The sequence below is a fragment of the Oncorhynchus mykiss genome, chromosome 12 (genome assembly GCF_057628025.1).
Source record: "Oncorhynchus mykiss isolate SJ-2025 chromosome 12, ASM5762802v1, whole genome shotgun sequence".
Lineage (NCBI taxonomy): Eukaryota > Metazoa > Chordata > Actinopteri > Salmoniformes > Salmonidae > Oncorhynchus > Oncorhynchus mykiss.
The window spans coordinates 55249113-55266709 of NC_143033.1; the positions used below are offsets into that span (position 1 = coordinate 55249113).

General features: G+C 45.4%; 1 protein-coding gene across 3 annotated transcripts in view; it reads left to right on the forward strand.

The window, feature by feature from the left end:
• Nucleotides 1-17597, forward strand: part of ppp2r2bb (protein phosphatase 2, regulatory subunit B, beta b) — a 92517-nt gene that overhangs the window by 65778 nt on the left and 9142 nt on the right. For 2 of the 3 annotated variants that reach the window (XM_036937799.2, XM_036937801.2), the window contains exons 2-4: nt 9208-9305; nt 12296-12461; nt 13103-13215. In XM_036937799.2, the coding sequence (XP_036793694.1) occupies nt 9208-9305; nt 12296-12461; nt 13103-13215 (377 nt within the window). Of the gene's footprint in view, nt 1-5998; nt 6374-9207; nt 9306-12295; nt 12462-13102; nt 13216-17597 lie in introns of those variants that run through there. The other variant, XM_036937802.2, reaches the window with a different exon arrangement.

Sequence of the window (17597 nt, forward strand, 5' to 3'; positions counted from 1 at the left end):
TGCTCCTCATACAGCCCCTGCTAGTCTAGGAGGGGGTCGTCATGGAAACCTCCTAAAATCCCCCCAACACACACAGACAACATGGAGGTGCACTAGGGTAAAAATATAACAACCCAGTCTTCTTTCTTTTTCACTCCCCCTCTTTTCTCTCTCTCTCTCTCTTTCACTCTCCCTCCCTTATGGAGCGATTTCAGTGCCAACAGAAATTGTATTTTAATTTTATCATTTTTAATTTGTATTAGGATATTTGAATGTAATATTGTTTTATGTTTAATTCACAAATTTGAATAATTGAATTCATGAATTGAACTTGTATTTCAGGATTTGAAACTAAATTGAATGAATATTGCATTACGATTTAAAATAAAATGTCAATTGAATTCAAATTCAATATTTGTATATTCAGCTTAAATATGGTAGATATTGCATTCATGGTCTGTGTATCAAACCATCAATTCAAGTTAATCAAAGTTTAATATATTTAATTTCTCAGATGCATTCAGATTCAGTCCTTTAAATTCAGACCGGAGACCACGTCCTGGTGCTTTGCCAGCCAGGAAAGGTAGAGGAGAACAGATATAATCAAACTCTCTCAGTGGTCAACAGAAGCTTCTGCTGGTTTCTGAAGCCAATGTGGCATGTTGAATTTATTTCCCTACTATGGATTTGGCTTTAGTGTTTGAACCACTTTAGCGATGAGCTATTATGACCCCATTCCCAAAAGCTAAGATTCTCTGGAGCATTCATTTGCTTTCTGCTCCCATGTGCGATGATCACAGGCTCCATTAGGAGTGTCACAAAAACAGCAATTTGGCCACTAATATAGATGTCTCCTAGCCAACTTTTCAGAATAGCCCTGTCATAGCCCTTCTAAGGATAGCCTTTCCACCCCCTATTTTATCTTGCTCTTGTGACTGACTGGGTTCGAACCAGGTCTCCTGAATGCCACAAGGCTGTTAGACCTGAGATTAGCACATAGGCATTAGTTCAGGAAGCTAACACAAGTCTTCAAGTCTCCAATAAGGTTCATCCAACCACCTCGGTTACATTTCACCCCCCTCCCCCCCTTGGACCTCATACTCGGAGATCACGGCACCAATATAACAGACTGGGTTCGAAATCAAGCCTACTGCACAACAACCCTTTCTGTGGCAAACAGAAGCAGAAGAATCTGTGCACCTACTTTAATACACCCATCCAAGTCACAGGACCAATGTCTAGGAAACAGGCTAACACAGTCTTAACCCAGTCAGTCACATGTTAACCTCATAATGACTACCCTTGCCGGAGACATGAGACCAGGGGCCGACTGGGACCAGAAATCGGCCCCGGCATTTCTAACACAGAGCCCATTCTTATTTCCAGGCCCCTTCGCCTGCCCATTCTTTTCCTCCAGGCCCCCACAATGACTCATTATTTCCCTTGAGGCCCCCACTATTATAATTTTGTGCAAAATAAAAACAAGTTTGACCGTCCCACTGGGCTAAAAATGGACCAGCCCATCTGGCATTTGCCCGAAATTCCAGATGGCCAGTCTGCCCGTGCCTGATGTCAAACTAGCACATCTTCAGGTCTCAGGGTAGGTTCTCATCACATAAGCATTGATCACCTAAACTTGCTGGATCTTGAAGACCTGTACTCGCTAAGCAGGCAGCGTGGCGTCCTTTACAATGGTGAAACTGGACTCAACTCTACAGTTGCACTGGTACAATCACTGGGGTTGCTGTGGAGTGAACTAAAGGGGTGAATGTCGCAGATGGGGATCTTTGAAACTCACTCATCAGCAATGTTCCCTTTCTTTAGGCACTGAGCAAATGTCTGGTCTGCTGAGCGCAAACTTGAACGTTGTGAAAATGATGTGCATCTTCTGGCACGCGTTGACTGTGAACACTGAGGCTATACACGCTTTAAGGAACCGTTTTAACAGTGGACAAGTAGGCTACGGTGGCTATTTGATCATAATGTAGGCCAACCAGAGTGGCCTACCATCAAAATCAATGGAGAAAATGCATCCCATAACATTTTAAAATGGAAACAGCTGTTCTATCATTCAGCCTACAGTAGCAACTAATGTGCGGTGTTCAATGTAGTCCTACATTCTGTGAGACTTTTGGGAAAAAATATGCAGGGCTTGACATTAATTTGTTTATCCACTTGTCCTTCAGACAAGGAGGTGATTTAAATGTGTTGTTTGTGCAAGAAACCACTTTACGAAATTCAGTTAATTATTATTCCCATACCATTATTACAGAGAATCAGACAAATTATGCTATCCTCTGCATATTGGCTACTTAGCTTATTCAAGCCTGTCTCAAAAATACAACACTGCCCCTTTAAGACAGAAAAAATGATCATTACCTGACTCGCTTTTCAATGATGGCTAGAAATGAACACGTTTTGTACTCTTGAAGGAAGCAACTATTCCCCCATTGCTGACTAGAAATGAGCTATAACTGGGCTAATAACTCACTTACTAGCAAAGAACATTAACAAATGTGCACACGTGGCTTAATGCAGCTCTCGCTTTGATCTCAAAGCAAGCGCATCTACCATAGCCACGGGACGTAATGGTGCTGAGGGTGCTGGAGCACCCCCTGAAAAATCTGAATAAATATATATAAATATAAATATATATATAATATATAAGTAGTGCACTGGGGTTTTAATAGTCCTGTAATAGCCAGACCGATATAGCCGCGTCTGCAATGCGGGCAAAAACTCCCCACCCCCCTGTTGACCAAACATCTATATTAGTGGCTAATATTGGCAATTCCCACAGTAAAGGGAAACGTTGATAGTGTTAACTAAAGGGGAAAACTAGAAGTTGAGTGAAGTTCAATCTCGTGCTTCTCTGTGCTGGCTGATATTTATTTTGTGCGGCAGTCCCGGGGGAGCTGCGTGCCAGCGCATAGCTTACAGGCAACATTGCTCATCAGCCTGAAGTGTCCCTCCTTGCGCAATTGAAGAAGGCCTTTTTTCAATAGAGGGGTGGGTTGGAATGAGGGCAGTCCATTGTGGGCAGTCAGGAGGGCAGTCCAGTGTGTTTGCGAGGCCTGAGGGCAGTCCAGTGTGTTTGTGAGGTCCTGAGTTTGAGTCTCGGTACGAGCTGAATCAGAGGGAAGCGGTACTCCTTAATCAAGCAGTGTGTCGTCCTTTACATGAACTTCCTGAACTTATCCCTATAGGCTTTAGCTGAGTGGACTAACACAGTCTTGTGACATGCAGCAGACCTGGCTCAAACACAGTCAGTCACAAGAGCAAGATTAAATTGGGTGTGGAAAGGCTATCCTTAGAAGTCCTTTACAATGGTTTTTGTTTACCACAGTGAGCTTTGGATTCTATGACAAGGCATTTCAACTACAGTTGAATTTGGAAGTTTACATACACTTAGGTTGGAGTCATTCAAACTTGTTTTTTCAGCCACTCCACAAATGTATTGTTAACAGACTTTAGTTTTGGCAAGTCGGTTAGGACATCTACCTTGTGCATGACACAAGTTATTTTTCCAACAATTGTTTACAGACAGATTATTTCACATATAATTCACTGTATCAAAATTCCAGTGGGTCAGAGGTTTACATACTGTGCCTTTAAACAGCTTGAAAAAATTCCAGAAAATGATGTCATAGCTTTAGAAGCTTCTGATAGGCTAATTGACATCATTTGAGTCAGTTGGAGGTGTACCTGTGGATCTATTTCAAGGCCTACCTTCAAACTCAGTGTCTCTTTGCTTGACATCATGGGAAAATCTAAAGAAATCAGCCAAGACCCCAGAAAAATAATTGTAGACGTCGTCTGGTTTATCCTTGAGAGCAATTTCCAAACACCTGAAGGTACCACGTTCATCTGTACAAACAATAGTATGCAAGTATAAACACCATGGGACCACACAGATGTCATACTGCTCAGGAAGGAGACGCGTTCTGTCTCCTAGAGATGAACATACTTTGGTGCAAAAAGTACAAATCAATCCCAGAACAACTGCAAAGGAACTTGTGATGATGCTGGATGTCATAAAAAAGCCAGACTACGGTTTGCAACTGCACATAGGGACAAAGATCATACTTTTTGGAGAAATGTCCTCTGGTCTGATGAAACAAAATTAGAACTGTTTGGCCATAATGACCATCGTTATGTTTGGAGGAAAAAATGGGAGGCTTGCAAGCTGAAGAGCACCATCCCAACCGTGAAGCACGGGGGTGGCAGCATCATGTTGTGGGGGTTTGGCTGCAGGAGGTACTGGTGCACTTCACAAAATAGATGGCATCATGAGGGAGGAAAATTATGTGGATATATCGAAGCAACATCTCAAGACATCAGTCAGGAAGTTAAAGCTTGGTCGCAAATGGGTCTTCCAATTGGACAATGACCCCAAGCATACTTCCAAAGTTGTGGCAAAATAGCTTAAGGACAACAAAGTCAAGGTATTGGAGTGGCCATCACAAAGCCCTGACCTCAACCTATAGAAAATTTGTGGGCAGAACTGAAAAGGCGTTTGCGAGCAAGGAGGCCTACAAACCTGACTCAGTTACACCAGCTCTATCAGGAGGAATGGGCCAAAATTCACCCAACTTATTGTGGGCGCTTGTGGAAGGCTACCCGAAACGTTTGACCCAAGTTAAACAATTTAAAGGCAATGCTGGCAAATACTATTTGAGTGTATGTAAACTTCTGACCCACTGGGAATGTGATGAATGAAATACAAGCTGAAATAAACAATTCTCTCTGACATTTCACATTCTTAAAATAAAGTGGTGATCCTAACTGACCTAAAACAGGGAATTTTTACTAGGATTAAATGTCAGGAATTGTGAAAAACTGAGTTTAAATGTATTTGGCTAAGGTGTATGTAAACGTCTGACTTCAACTGTATATTCTTATGTGGGGAACATTTTGTGACACTCCCTTCTAACGCAGCCTGTGATCATCATAGAGTGAATCACCCATGTCCAGGCTCCAGAGGGTCGTAGCTTTCAGGAATGGGCTCATAGTAGCTCATAGCCAAAACGGTTCAAACGGTTCAGGGCCAAATGAATTGTTTTCAGAAACCGCCAGAAGTTTCTGTTTACCACAGTGGGCTTTGGATTCTATCAGTTCTCTTCCACCTTTCCTGGCTGGCAAAGTACCAGGATGTTGTCTCTGGTTTTGAATCTGAATTTAGAGAACTGAATTGGAAAACTGAATCTGAATGCGTCTGAGAAGTTGAATATATGAAACTTTGATAAACTTGAAATTATAGTTTGTTAACTTGATGCACAGACAATTAATGCAACATCTATCATTTTGAAAATTAATATATAAATATTGAGCTTGAATATTCAATTAAATGGAAATTAAATGTTAAAGCTGACTGTAATATTCATTCAATTCAGTTTCAAATCAGGAAATACAAGTTAAGTTTACAAGTTCAGCATTACAATATCAAAAAGATTAGATTAAAATTCAAAATGATGGAATTCAAATAAAATGTATGTTGACACAGAAATCGCTCCATACTCCCTTCCCTGTTTCTCTCTCTCTCTCTCACTCTCTCTTTCTCGCTCTCTCTCTCTCTCTCTCGCTCTCTCTCTCTCTCCCTTCCCTGTTTCTCTCTTTCTCACTCTCTCTCTCTCTCCCTTCCCTGTTTCTCTCTCTCTCTCCCTTCCCTATTTCTCTCTCTCTCTCCCTTCCCTCTCTCTCTCTCTCCCTTCCCTGTTTCTCGCTCTCTCTCTCTCTCCCTTCCCTGTTTCTCTCTCTCTCTCCCTTCCCTGTTTCTCTATCTCTCTCCCTTCCCTGTTTCTCTCTCTCTCCCTTCCCTGTTTCTCTCTCTCTCTCCCTTCCCTGTTTCTCTCTCTCTCCCTTCCCTGTTTCTCTCTCTCTCTCCCTTCTCTGTTTCTCTCTCTCTCTCCCTTCCCTGTTTCTCTCTCTCTCTCTCTCCCTTCCCTGTTTCTCTCTCTCTCTCTCTCTCTCTCTCTCTCTTTTAATCACACAAAAAAACACATCTATCTATTTTCCTTTCATTCCATCTCGTTCTCGTTCTATCCCTCTCTATTTCTGACATGATTCTCCTGGGAACAAAATATCATTATTTAAAAGCCCGGTCTTGTTTGTTTGCTTGGTTTAATGTTAATTATTCAAATCCGGACCGAGCGTTGTCGGTAAAAGCACTCTGTTCGCGAGTGTGTGGGAGTGTGTATGTGTGCGAGGGACTCATCAGGTCTGAAGAGAGTTTCGAACAATACAAATATACCTGCGAATGAGAGAGCGAGCCACAGCCCACCTGGCAGAGTATGTACCCGTATCTCTGAGAGGATTGCATAGCAACAGTGTACCCAGGCACAGCCTCTAAAACAGATGCATCTGCTAGAGGAAGACCAGGGAAGATGTGTCAAAGGTAGGAATCAATCGACCACAATCTGCTTGAGGGGAAAACTCATGATCGACTCCTTTGTTTTTCAGATGAAAACAAACTATTTCCATTCTAGGCATGCCAGTTGAATTCTCTTAACCTCACACTGCTAGAACCAGCTTGAGATAGATATTCTACTTGATACATCTCAGTTCTGGATGTCCTGACCTGAATCAATGTTTGGTGCGTTCAGTCGACAGGTCATGTGAGGTAGCCAGGTGTGTCATGTCATTTTTGTTGTGTGTGACGTGGGCGGAAGGGAACCTACAGGGTTAGATAAGGAGACGGAGAGGATACTCGCCCGCCTTGGATAGACTGTGTGTTTGGGCTGAGGATAGTTATGCATAATAGACACACAGATCCTCCATTTAGAAGCAAATCCCCTCCGCTGGCAGGGCAGGGCAGAGCTTACTGCTGCAGCATACATAAACACCCAGCAGCACATAGACAGCAATACAGGCTCTTTGTCTTCTTCGAGGTTGCCAAATTGTACGGTCGAGTCAAGAGCGGGGCGTGGAGTACGAGACACTTGAGAGGCTGTTAATGCGTACAGTGAGCTGTATTGGGGCTGTGGTGGCACTGATACGGCAGGCTGTTTACACAGACAGGCAGAGGGGAGAGCATTCGTTCCCTAAGTTCCATGGTGGTGTCGCAGTTCTTCAACGCTCCCTAGTGAGCGGTTCCTTTAATTAAACATCCCCGATTGCCCTACTTTCCTCTGTGGCTGTGTGGGTTAAGATAGTCCTCATCACACCGCAAGACAGCCAACAATGGCAGCTTCCTTTGCCATTTCTCTAAGCCCCTAGAATGCAGACGGGTTATCTGGATTTGCGCACCACCTACAGTGATGCTGCTAAATGAGACGTTTGTGTCGTACACACACGTTTGTCTGTTTGTGTTGTCCTCGGTGTAGTTTGTGTATGTTTCTCAGAGATGCAACCACAGTAATTCTGTACCATCGTCAACGGTTGGATGCCTAGCCACCCTGTTGGGGTCTGTAAAGACAGACATTGCTCTTCCATCTCTATATATGAACATGAGTGTGAGCATCTATCTACCATCTTTAATATTGTAGGAGGAGGGTGTGGGGTGGCTCTTTTGTAATGCAATTTCACTGTCAACCACATGAATGGAGTGTTCCGAGTGTGCGACGGGTGGATCAGAAATGTCATTTGTATCTGATCTGATGTGATTGAGTTGTGGAGACATATTGCGGAGGCTCCCCTGCCACAGAGAGAAGCAGCAGGCTGTAATTCTCCAGGTCCACCATACCGTGTTATTGTAGAGATCTGGCGTGTGTGTCAGGGAGATGTGTGAGAGGGTTTTGCATATGAATAGGGTGGTGACAGACAGTGTGGGGGGCAAGGGGCAGGGGGGGGGGGGGTGCTACTGATGGAGCTAGCCTAGCGAGGGGGCTGTAGCATTGTGAGTGGCCCAGGCTGTTGTTGTTGTAGTGGTGGCCCAGGCCTTTCATCAGCCCTGAGATGAGCTAGTGGCACACATAATTGATCCGATCCATGGACACTATCTGAGCAGGCCTTTCTGCCTCGGAGAGAGCAGGCCTTCAAAGACTTGAGGAGCTCATCAACTGCAAGGGGCGTGAAAATAGACCGCTTGAATGCATTGAAGAATCAGGGTTACGTTTTTTAACTCTGCCTCTTGACCCGCCTACACTAGACAGTATATACAAAAGTATGTGGACACCCCTTCAAATTAGTGGATTCGGCAATTTCAGCCACACCCATTGCTGACAGGTGTATAAAATCAAGCACACAGCCATGCAATTTCCATAGACAAACATTGTCAGTAGAATAGCCTTACTGAAGAAATCAGTGACTTTCAACGTGGCACCGTCATAGGATGCCACGTTTCCAACATATCAGTTTGTAAAATTTCTGCCCTGCTAGAGCTGCTGGTCAACTCTGTGGTGTTATTGTGAAGTGGAAATGTCTAGAAGCTACAATGGCTCAGCCGCGAAGTGGTAGGCCTCACAAGCTTACAGAACGGGACCGCTGAAGCTCATAGCGCGTACAAATCGTCTGTCCTCGGATGCAACACTCACTACCGAGATCCAAACTGACTCTGGAAGCAAGGTCAGCACAAGAACTGTTCGTCGGGAGATTCATGAAATGGGTTTCCATGGCCGAGCAGCCGCACACAAGCCCAAGATCACCATGAGCAATTTCAAGCGTCTTCTTGGGTGGTGCAAAGCTCGACATTGGACTCTAGAGCAGTGGAAACGTGTTCTCTGAAGTGATGAATCATGCTTCACCATCTGGCAGTCCAACAGACAAACCTGGGCTGTTTTTCATGGTTCAGGCCAGGCCCCTTAGTTACAGTGAAGGGAAATCTTAACGCTACAGCTTACAATGACATTCTAGACAATTATGTGCTTCCAAAGTTGTAGCAATAGTTTGCGGAATCCTGTTTCAGCATGACAATGCCCCGTGCACAAAGCGAGGTCCATACAGAAATAGTTTGTTGAGATCAGTGTGGAAGAACTTGACTAGCCTGCACAGAGCGCTGACCTCAACCCCAATCAAACACCTTTGGGATGAATTGGAAAGCCGACTGCAAGCCAGGCCTAATCGCCCAACATCAGTGCCCAACCATATACTTATGGTGAAGGTGGTGCATTTCAAGCCATTCACCAATTTAATTTCACATAGCTGGGTCTTGAAAATAGATTTTACGGTTGTCAGTGAGGTGAAGGAAACAGAACGTGACTCATTCAGGCATACAGTGGGTGGGCAATGTACTGTATCACTGTATTAAGTATCTCAGTGAGGTAACGTTTCTCTGTGTGTCTTATCTTCCAGCTGACATCATATCCACGGTTGAGTTCAACCCAACTGGAGAGCTGCTGGCAACGGGGGACAAGGGAGGGAGAGTAGTGGTGTTCCAGAGGGAACAGGAGGTAAGACCGGCACGGACCCCCATTCTCATCATGTCTCTCACATCCTGGCACTCTGTTTTACTATGTCACTAACCATTTGCCATCTAGCTCATAAACCTGCATCTAAGGAACCCATATTTTGAACCTTGAATGAAATAACATCACATCGGCACATGCATTACCATTCATAAACGTCCCTTTTTCAGGACCCTGTCTCTCAAAGATAATTCGTAGCAATCCAAATAACTTCACAGATCTTCATTGTAAAGGGTTTAAACACTGTTTCCCATGCTTGTTCAATGAATCATAAACAATTTAGAAGGTCTACAATAAACCATAAACATGCACCTGTGGAACGGTCGTTAAGACACTAACAGCTTACAGACGGTAGGCAATTAAGGTCACAGCTATGAAAATTCAGGACACTAATGAGGCCTTTCTGCTGACTCTGAAAAACACCAAAATAAAGATGCCCAGTGTCCCTGCTCATCTGTGTGAATGTGCCTTAGGCATGCTGCAAGGAGGCATGAGGACTGCAGATGTGGCCAGGGCAATAAATTGCAATGTCCGTACTGTGAGACGCCTAAGACAGCGCTACAGGGAGACAGGACTGACAGCTGATCGTCCTCGCAGTGGCAGACCACGTGTAACAACACCTGCACAGGATCGGTACATCCGAACAACACACCTGCGGGACAGGTACAAGATGGTAACAACAACTGCCCGAGTTACGCCAGGAACGCACAATCCCTCCATCAGTGCTCAGACTGTCCGCAATATGCTGAGAGAGGCTGGACTGAGGGCCTGTTGTAGGCCTGTTGTAGTAAGGCAGGTCCTCACCAGACATCACCGGCGACAATGTCACCTATGGGTACAAACCCACTGTCGCTGGACCAGACAGGACGGGCAAAAAGTGCTCTTCACTGACAAGTCGCGGTTTCGTCTCACCAGGGATGATGGTCGGATTTGCGTTTATAGTCGAAGGAATGAGCGTTACACCGAGGCCTGTACTCTGGAGCGGGATCGATTTGGAGGTGGAGGGTCCGTCATGGTCTGAGGCGGTGTGTCACAGCATCATCAGACTGAGCTTGTTGTCATTGCAGGCAATCTCAACGCTGTGCTTTACAGGGAAGACATCCTCCCCCCTTCCTGCAGGCTCATCCTGACATGACCCTCCAGCATGACAATGCCACCAGCCATACTGCTCGTTCTGTGCGTGATTTCCTGCAAGACAGGAATGTCGGTGTTCTGCCATGGCCAGCGAAGAGCCCGGATCTCAATCCCATTGAGCACGTCTGGGACCTTTTGGATCGGAGGGTGAGGGCTAGGGCCATTCCCCCCAGAAATGTCCGGGAACTTGCAGGTGCCTTGGTGGAAGAGTGGGGTAACATCTCACAGCAAGAACTGGCAAATCTGTTGCAGTCCATGAGGAGGAGATGCACTGCAGTACTTAATGCAGCTGGTGGCCACATCAGATACTGGCTGTTACTTTTGATTTTGACCCCCCCCCCCCCCCCCCCCCTTTGTTCAGGGACACACTATTCAATTTCTGTTAGTCACATGTGGAGTCTGTGGAACTTGTTCAGTTTGTGTCTCAGTTGTTGAATCTTGTTATGTTCAAATATTTACACATGTTAAGTTTGCTCAAAGTAAACGCAGTTGACAGTGAGAGGGCGTTTTTTTGTTGTTGCTCAGTTTAGTTGGTTGGATCTGGAAGAAACAGTGCCAGCGTGTTACAGTAAAGGCTCGCACACATCGCACCGAATGTTGATCTAGCGTTCGTCTGCCAATCGTTCCGCGCACTGTGTTTTAGGGACCACCCACTGTTGACATCTGACTGTCTTCACCCGATTCTACATGTAAAACTGGTGTACACTCGGTTCGCAAATGATGGCTGACACTCTGTTCAGAGATGCCAAGGACTCTCGGCAAGCAAACGCTATTGGTGTGTCTGAGCTCTTACATTCGCTGGGTTACTGTGTAGTTGTAGTAGTTGTAGCAGCAGTAGTAGTAGCAGTAATACTAGTAGTGGAAGTGTTAAGGGTCTGTGAATGTTTATTCAGTGGTTGTAGGAAGTATTATGGAAAGATTATGGGCCACTCGGGGAGGCCTACCGTCTTCTTTGGAAGCTGGATGAAAGGACTAGACAGCGTCTGCACCTTCTGTCTGGCTGTGAGAAAATATGAACGTCAGGGATTGCATGAGTCCCCCCCCCCCCTCCTCCTTTCTCCGCGTCTTTTCACCTTCCAGCTGATTTCAAGGCGCTCCATAGTATCCGCTAATCCTCACACCAGAGGCGCTTTCCCCCCCTCCCCTCTTGCTTCCCCCTGTCTTCACCCCCGCAGAGGGCAAATCTGTTTCCATTAATACCCATCCCTCTTGTTTGGTCATCTGATTTGGCTCTATTGATTCTGAAGCTTCCTGAGGTGAAACCTGACCTGCCATGTTGGCTGAGCTGAGGCTGCTGGGCTGTTATTGAGCGATCTCGCTGGCCCTTACTACAGATCCTGACAGCCTTACAATAGATTTAACCCACTTTTGCCTGATTTCTCATAGTTCTACTCAACAAAAATACCTTATGGAGGCACGAGGTCTGTACTATGTCAGCAGTTATGTCAACCCGTATAATGCCGGAGAGGGATTTTGGTGACTGCTCAACATACTACAGTCCCCATGTTTTGTTTGTTCCTGGGTAGTTCCTGGGTAGTGTGCGTATGTATGCTTGATCTAGAAAGCAGAAACCAGGCCAGCGACACATCTGCTGCTGTGAAAATCTTGGGTTGCTGTTTCCTTACATTTTGTCTATTCAATGCAAAAAGGAAGATCCCCACTCTCAAATTGTGTTCAATGTACCCCTCTGTATCCTCATCCCGCAATATCATTATCTTCATTTCATTGTCAAGCTTCAAACACTGGATTTTTTTTTTTTTTTTGCATGTCTGAATAGCTGAATAATCCCAGAACATCTGCATATTCTTCCACAAACTCCAACGTTGTCCTTGTTGTTTCAGAGTAAGAACCAGCCCCACAGGAGAGGGGAGTACAATGTTTACAGCACCTTCCAGAGCCACGAGCCTGAGTTTGACTACCTGAAGAGCCTGGAGATCGAGGAGAAGATCAACAAGATCCGCTGGCTGCCTCAACAGAACGCTGCCTACTTCCTCCTCTCCACCAATGGTAAGCCGCACAGCCAGCTTTAGGGAAATCACCATATTTTACTGCTCACTTGTCGATGTTGGTATTTGCTAATGGTTCCATTACCTCCGTTACGTCATCTGTTGCATAATACAGCCTATTGATTTTAGCCAAGCAGCTGCATTATGGAAAAGTCTTTCATGTTAAAGTGCCGCAAGAGGCAGGAAGTGGCTCTTCTCAAGTTACATATTCACATATTCATCAGTCACTCCATTGACCTTTACAATACTGCAGTGCCCCTCCTTTTCACCTTTCACTAAATGTATTAGACGGGGAACTTGCATCAGCAGACAGACTCGTATGAGGGCAGAGCGCTATCTTTGGACATCAGTGGAACAAGCTAGGCTGGCAACAGGAGGCTTTAATCAGGTTAATTGGAGGCTATTGATCTCAGCTGATATATCTGCTATCTATTTATGCCATGCCAACCCTCCGCAGTGGCAAGCTTCCAATACTGTAGCAGCACAGCAGATCGAGCCGCACACCACTGAGTCGCACTCCTCCCCTCCTCAGCGCAGCTAGCTATCTCCCCGAGCCAGATCAGCACAGTGCACCTTTCGTTTAGCCTATCCCTCGTCTGTTGTTACTCATCCCTCTCTCCCCTCCTCCTCTCCTCCCTGCAGATAAAACAGTGAAGCTGTGGAAGATCAGTGAGCGGGACAAGAGACCGGAGGGCTACAACCTGAAGGACGAGGAAGGGAGGATCCGAGACCCAGCCACCATCACCGCCCTGCGGGTAAGATGCCAACCCGTGCCCCACCCCCGGTGTCACCACAGCCTCCGGGCATCTCTGTGCCCGCCCGCCCAGTGCTACACACAGAGGTTGAACACTGATGTCATCCTTCCTCTGGCAACCTGTGTCATTATCGCTCCCCATGGCAGTCTAAGCCTCTATCTCTCCCCCAGTGCCACTGAGGGATTAAAGAAACTCGCCTGGTTTCATATCTTGCCAAATGCACATGTCTGTCAGTGTGAGGGTGTGGAAGGGGTGTTTCTGGCACTTAAGAGGGGGGGTAGGGGTGGGGTAAGTGGGGGACACCAAGCGCCAATGCTGCTGACTGACCAAACATTAGCCAGGTCCAGTAGTGACCCATCTGTCTCCACCATCCTGTACCCAGGGGTCAGCATGGGGTCAAATATCACCCCCATCTCCATGGATACACAGACAGCAGGCTGGGACATGTCTGAATCAACTCTATTGGTCGCTGTCAGGTGGTAAAGCAATGATAGTAGATTATAGCTGGTGTAAACAGAGGTCTTACGATGGCTAGACGTTTGTTGTCTTTTCCTTTATAAACATAAAATGCCTATTTTCATCATCGTTGTGTTCCATGAAAGAACCCCCCCCCCCCCCCACAGAACAAACATTGGAATTGAATCCTCTCTTTTTCTCCTCCACTCTCATTAAAAAAAGGAAAATGTAACAGACATGTTTTCCTTCGTTCAAGAGCTCACACGCCGCACTCCTCAGTAAATATCATATTGATTTAGGAGAGAAGTGAGCGGTGCAGAAACTGTATCAATATTTCGACCCCTGACTCGTGCCAATCATCCCTCTCTCCTCATGCTCTCATTTTCCACTCTGGGCCCAAATTGACCCTTACGCAACACAGCCTTTGGAAATCAATAGAAATCACATTATGGTTGAGAGATGGAATTGTGAAACATCATTGAATGGGATTAAGTTAGTGGGAGGGAGCGACAGTGTTGCAGGCTGTGCTTGACTTGGGCAGGAGCTCACCGGAGCTGAGTACCGGCAACTTCAATTTTCTAATGCTTGACCTCCTGTTCCTCTTATAGAATATTAGCTCAAAAGTATTGTGGAGCTTCGGCACCTAAATGTAAGCAGTACTGGCACCCAAAATGAGTACCGGCACCTATTTCATTCCATGTCAAGCACTGGTTCCAGGACTGGCACAGACTATCCATTATATTGATCAGATACTCTAGTGGCCAACAATGAATATTAAAAAAAAAATGGAAGGCAGTCAGGAGTAGGCAAGATCAGGTGGGATAATTTGAGCCAATGAGAAGGCAGATACGTGTGTACAGCCACAAAGTCAAAATTGGCTCTATCGTAAAAAGTCATGAAAACAGAACATTTAAGGTTAGGTTTAAAATCAAATTTTTAGAAGAGAAATTGTAGAAATAGTTGGGGTGTATGACTTTGGCTGTGGTAACTAGACCAGGCACCACTCCGATAAATAGTGTATTTTCTCAAAGTTGCCGGGATGTCACTTGTCCTACTTATATCAGTACACTCGTAACAACCGAATCATTACGAAACTTCTATTAGATCAAGTAAGCCACATGTAGCAAATATGCCAGTCAATTATGTGTTAACCAAATTTCACACTCCCTCATTGACCTCCATACGAAAACTCCTCGCTTGGTGAGCGAAGAAAATGTCTGTCAGTCACTCTGAGAGAAAACACGATGTCACCCATCAGAGAGGAGGCGGGATGTACTGTCAGTCTGTCCCAGTGCCCTGCACCTTACTAACTGACTACACTTAACCCTATGTGGGACCATTACAGGATCAATGTTATTGAAAATGTCCACTGCTCACTAGCATACCACTGTGTATGCATGCTCTTTGGGTTGAAGGTGGATTTCCCATGCCTCTCCTATCCTGTCTGAATATATCACCCGCTTGGCTTGATTCATGTCCAGGTCTTTCTATTGAGTAATAACTGTGGACCGAAGCAGCTCCTCCCAGCGCTGCCTCATCTGAGAAACAGACGTTGATGTATGAGTTAATGACCTCAGCAGTCTCTGCAGCATGCTCCTCCTCCACCTCTCGCTGTGTGATGGTGTGACCGTGCCGGGGCGCTGAGAGACACTCATCATGCTAGCAGACTCATATCTGATAATCATTGGCTGTGCTGCGCTGTGTCTGTGTGGCGTTGACAGATGGTTTGTGTTCACTGTCAGACAGATACCCAATAATGGTCAGCCAAGGAGGCGCCCAGAGTGAATGCACATTAGTGAGCATGTCCCACTCCCCCTCTCTGTCACTAGTTATCACTATCTCTCTCTCTCTCTCTCTCTCTGTCACTAGTTATCACTATCTCTCTCTCTCTCTCTCTCTCTCTGTCAAAAGTTATCACTATCTCTCATTACTCCTCTCTTTCTCTTCCTCTCTCTCTCTGTCACTAGTTCTCTCCCTCTCTCTCTCTCTCTGTCACTAGTTATCACTATCACTCATTACTCATCTCTTTCTCTTCCTCTGTCACTAGTTATCACTATCTCTCTCTCTCTCTCTGTCAAAAGTTATCACTATCTCTCATTACTCCTCTCTTTCTCTTCCTCTCTCTCTCTGTCACTAGTTATCACTCTCTTTCTCTTCCTCTCTCTCTCTGTCACTAGTTATCACTCTCTCTCTCTCTCTCTCTGTCACTAGTTATCACTATCACTCATTACTCATCTCTTTCTCTTCCTCTGTCACTAGTTATCACTATCACTCATTACTCATCTCTTTCTCTTCCTCTCTGTCACTAGTTATCACTATCTCTCTCTCTGTCACTAGTTATCACTATCACTCATTACTCCTCCCTTTCTCTTCCTCTCTGTCACTAGTTATCAATATCTCTCGCTCTCTCTGTCACTAGTTATCACTCTCTCTCTCTCTCTCTCTCTCTCTCTCGCTGTCACTAGTTATCACTCTCTCTCTCTGTCACTAGTTATCACTATCTCTCTCTCTCTGTCACTAGTTATCACTATCTCTCTCTCTCTCTCTCTGTCATTAGTTATCTCTCTCTCTCTCTGTCACTAGTTCTCTCTCTATTTCTCTCTCTCTCTGTAACTAGTTATCACTATCACTCATTAATCCTCTCTTTCTCTTCCTCTCTGTCAAATTGTCAGTACTCCGTCTCCCTCCAGGATTCTTCATATTCCCTTTCCCCTCTAGTTCTTTCCATAGTCTCTCTCCCCCTCCCTCTAATGTGTAAATGCATCTTTCCCTGTTGTCTCTCCCGTGCCGAGCCTATAGACCAGTGGTAGTACAGATTATTGTATGGGACAATATACAAATGCTTTTGAGAAAGATAACAACAAATAAAATAACAATTTTATCGAGTAAATGTTTCTTTATTTTTAAGACATGAAAATGCAATGAATTCAAGGTTATTTGTTGATGTAAAAAAAACATCTAAATGGACCAATTTTAAGGTTGTGCTATTAGATTTTGGGGTGAGGTCATGAGAAATTCTGGCTGAAAAAAATGGACCCCTCCCTGAAAAAGTTGAATACTATAGAACATTAGAGACTGGGGGATTATGGCTGAGAGCGGTAGAAATCCAATCCCAAGTGTGAATTGTCTGTGTGTGTCTGTGTGTAGGTGGGTGGGTGTGAGTGGTGTGTGTCTGTGGGGAGAGCGGCTGGAGGGGCATTTATCACTTTGCACAGACAGGAGAGGTTGTGTGTGGGTGTGTGAGGGGGAGTGCTAGTGAAGGGGTGGGGGGGTCCCTGGCGAGGAGCTGCAGGCTACAGCTGCTCCTCCTGTATGGCCGTTAAGCAGCTCTGTGAGGGGTTATCGTTTACCAGTGCTTTTATTGCTCTTCCAAACAGAGCCAAAGGAACCACAGACAGACAGAGGGAGGGGGCAGTCTCTGTCAAAAAACACACACTACAACTGACAGCTCCACACAAATGAAGGAGTCGTCTGGGCTAGTGCTGGACCAATATACCGTACAAACCTTGGTTTGGGATCGAGATATCTAAAACCTATTTCTTTGTTTTGGCCAATATGATGGTAGAAATACCCGCATGCCTATATCATCAATTGGAACTTGTAAACAGCCACAAGGTTTCCTATCTCCTGCAGTCATTGTCAATCATGAAACCCTAATGCTCCTCTATAAGAGTCCTTCTCACATCCAGAGATAATGATCATGATGCATCAGCACAAGCCTCCTGCTGATTCCACTGAGTTGGCAATGCATTAGTCTAAATTGCGAGGCGCGTATGAGACAAAATCTGGAACATTTGTCGAGGAAGGGGCCCGTAAAGTGTGCGAGTGTGGCAGACAAGGCCTTGCACAGTGGGGGTCTGGGTCTCTCTAGGGGCCCCCTGTTGTGTGGCTAGTATCTAGGGGCCCGGGCTGAGATTTGTCATCAT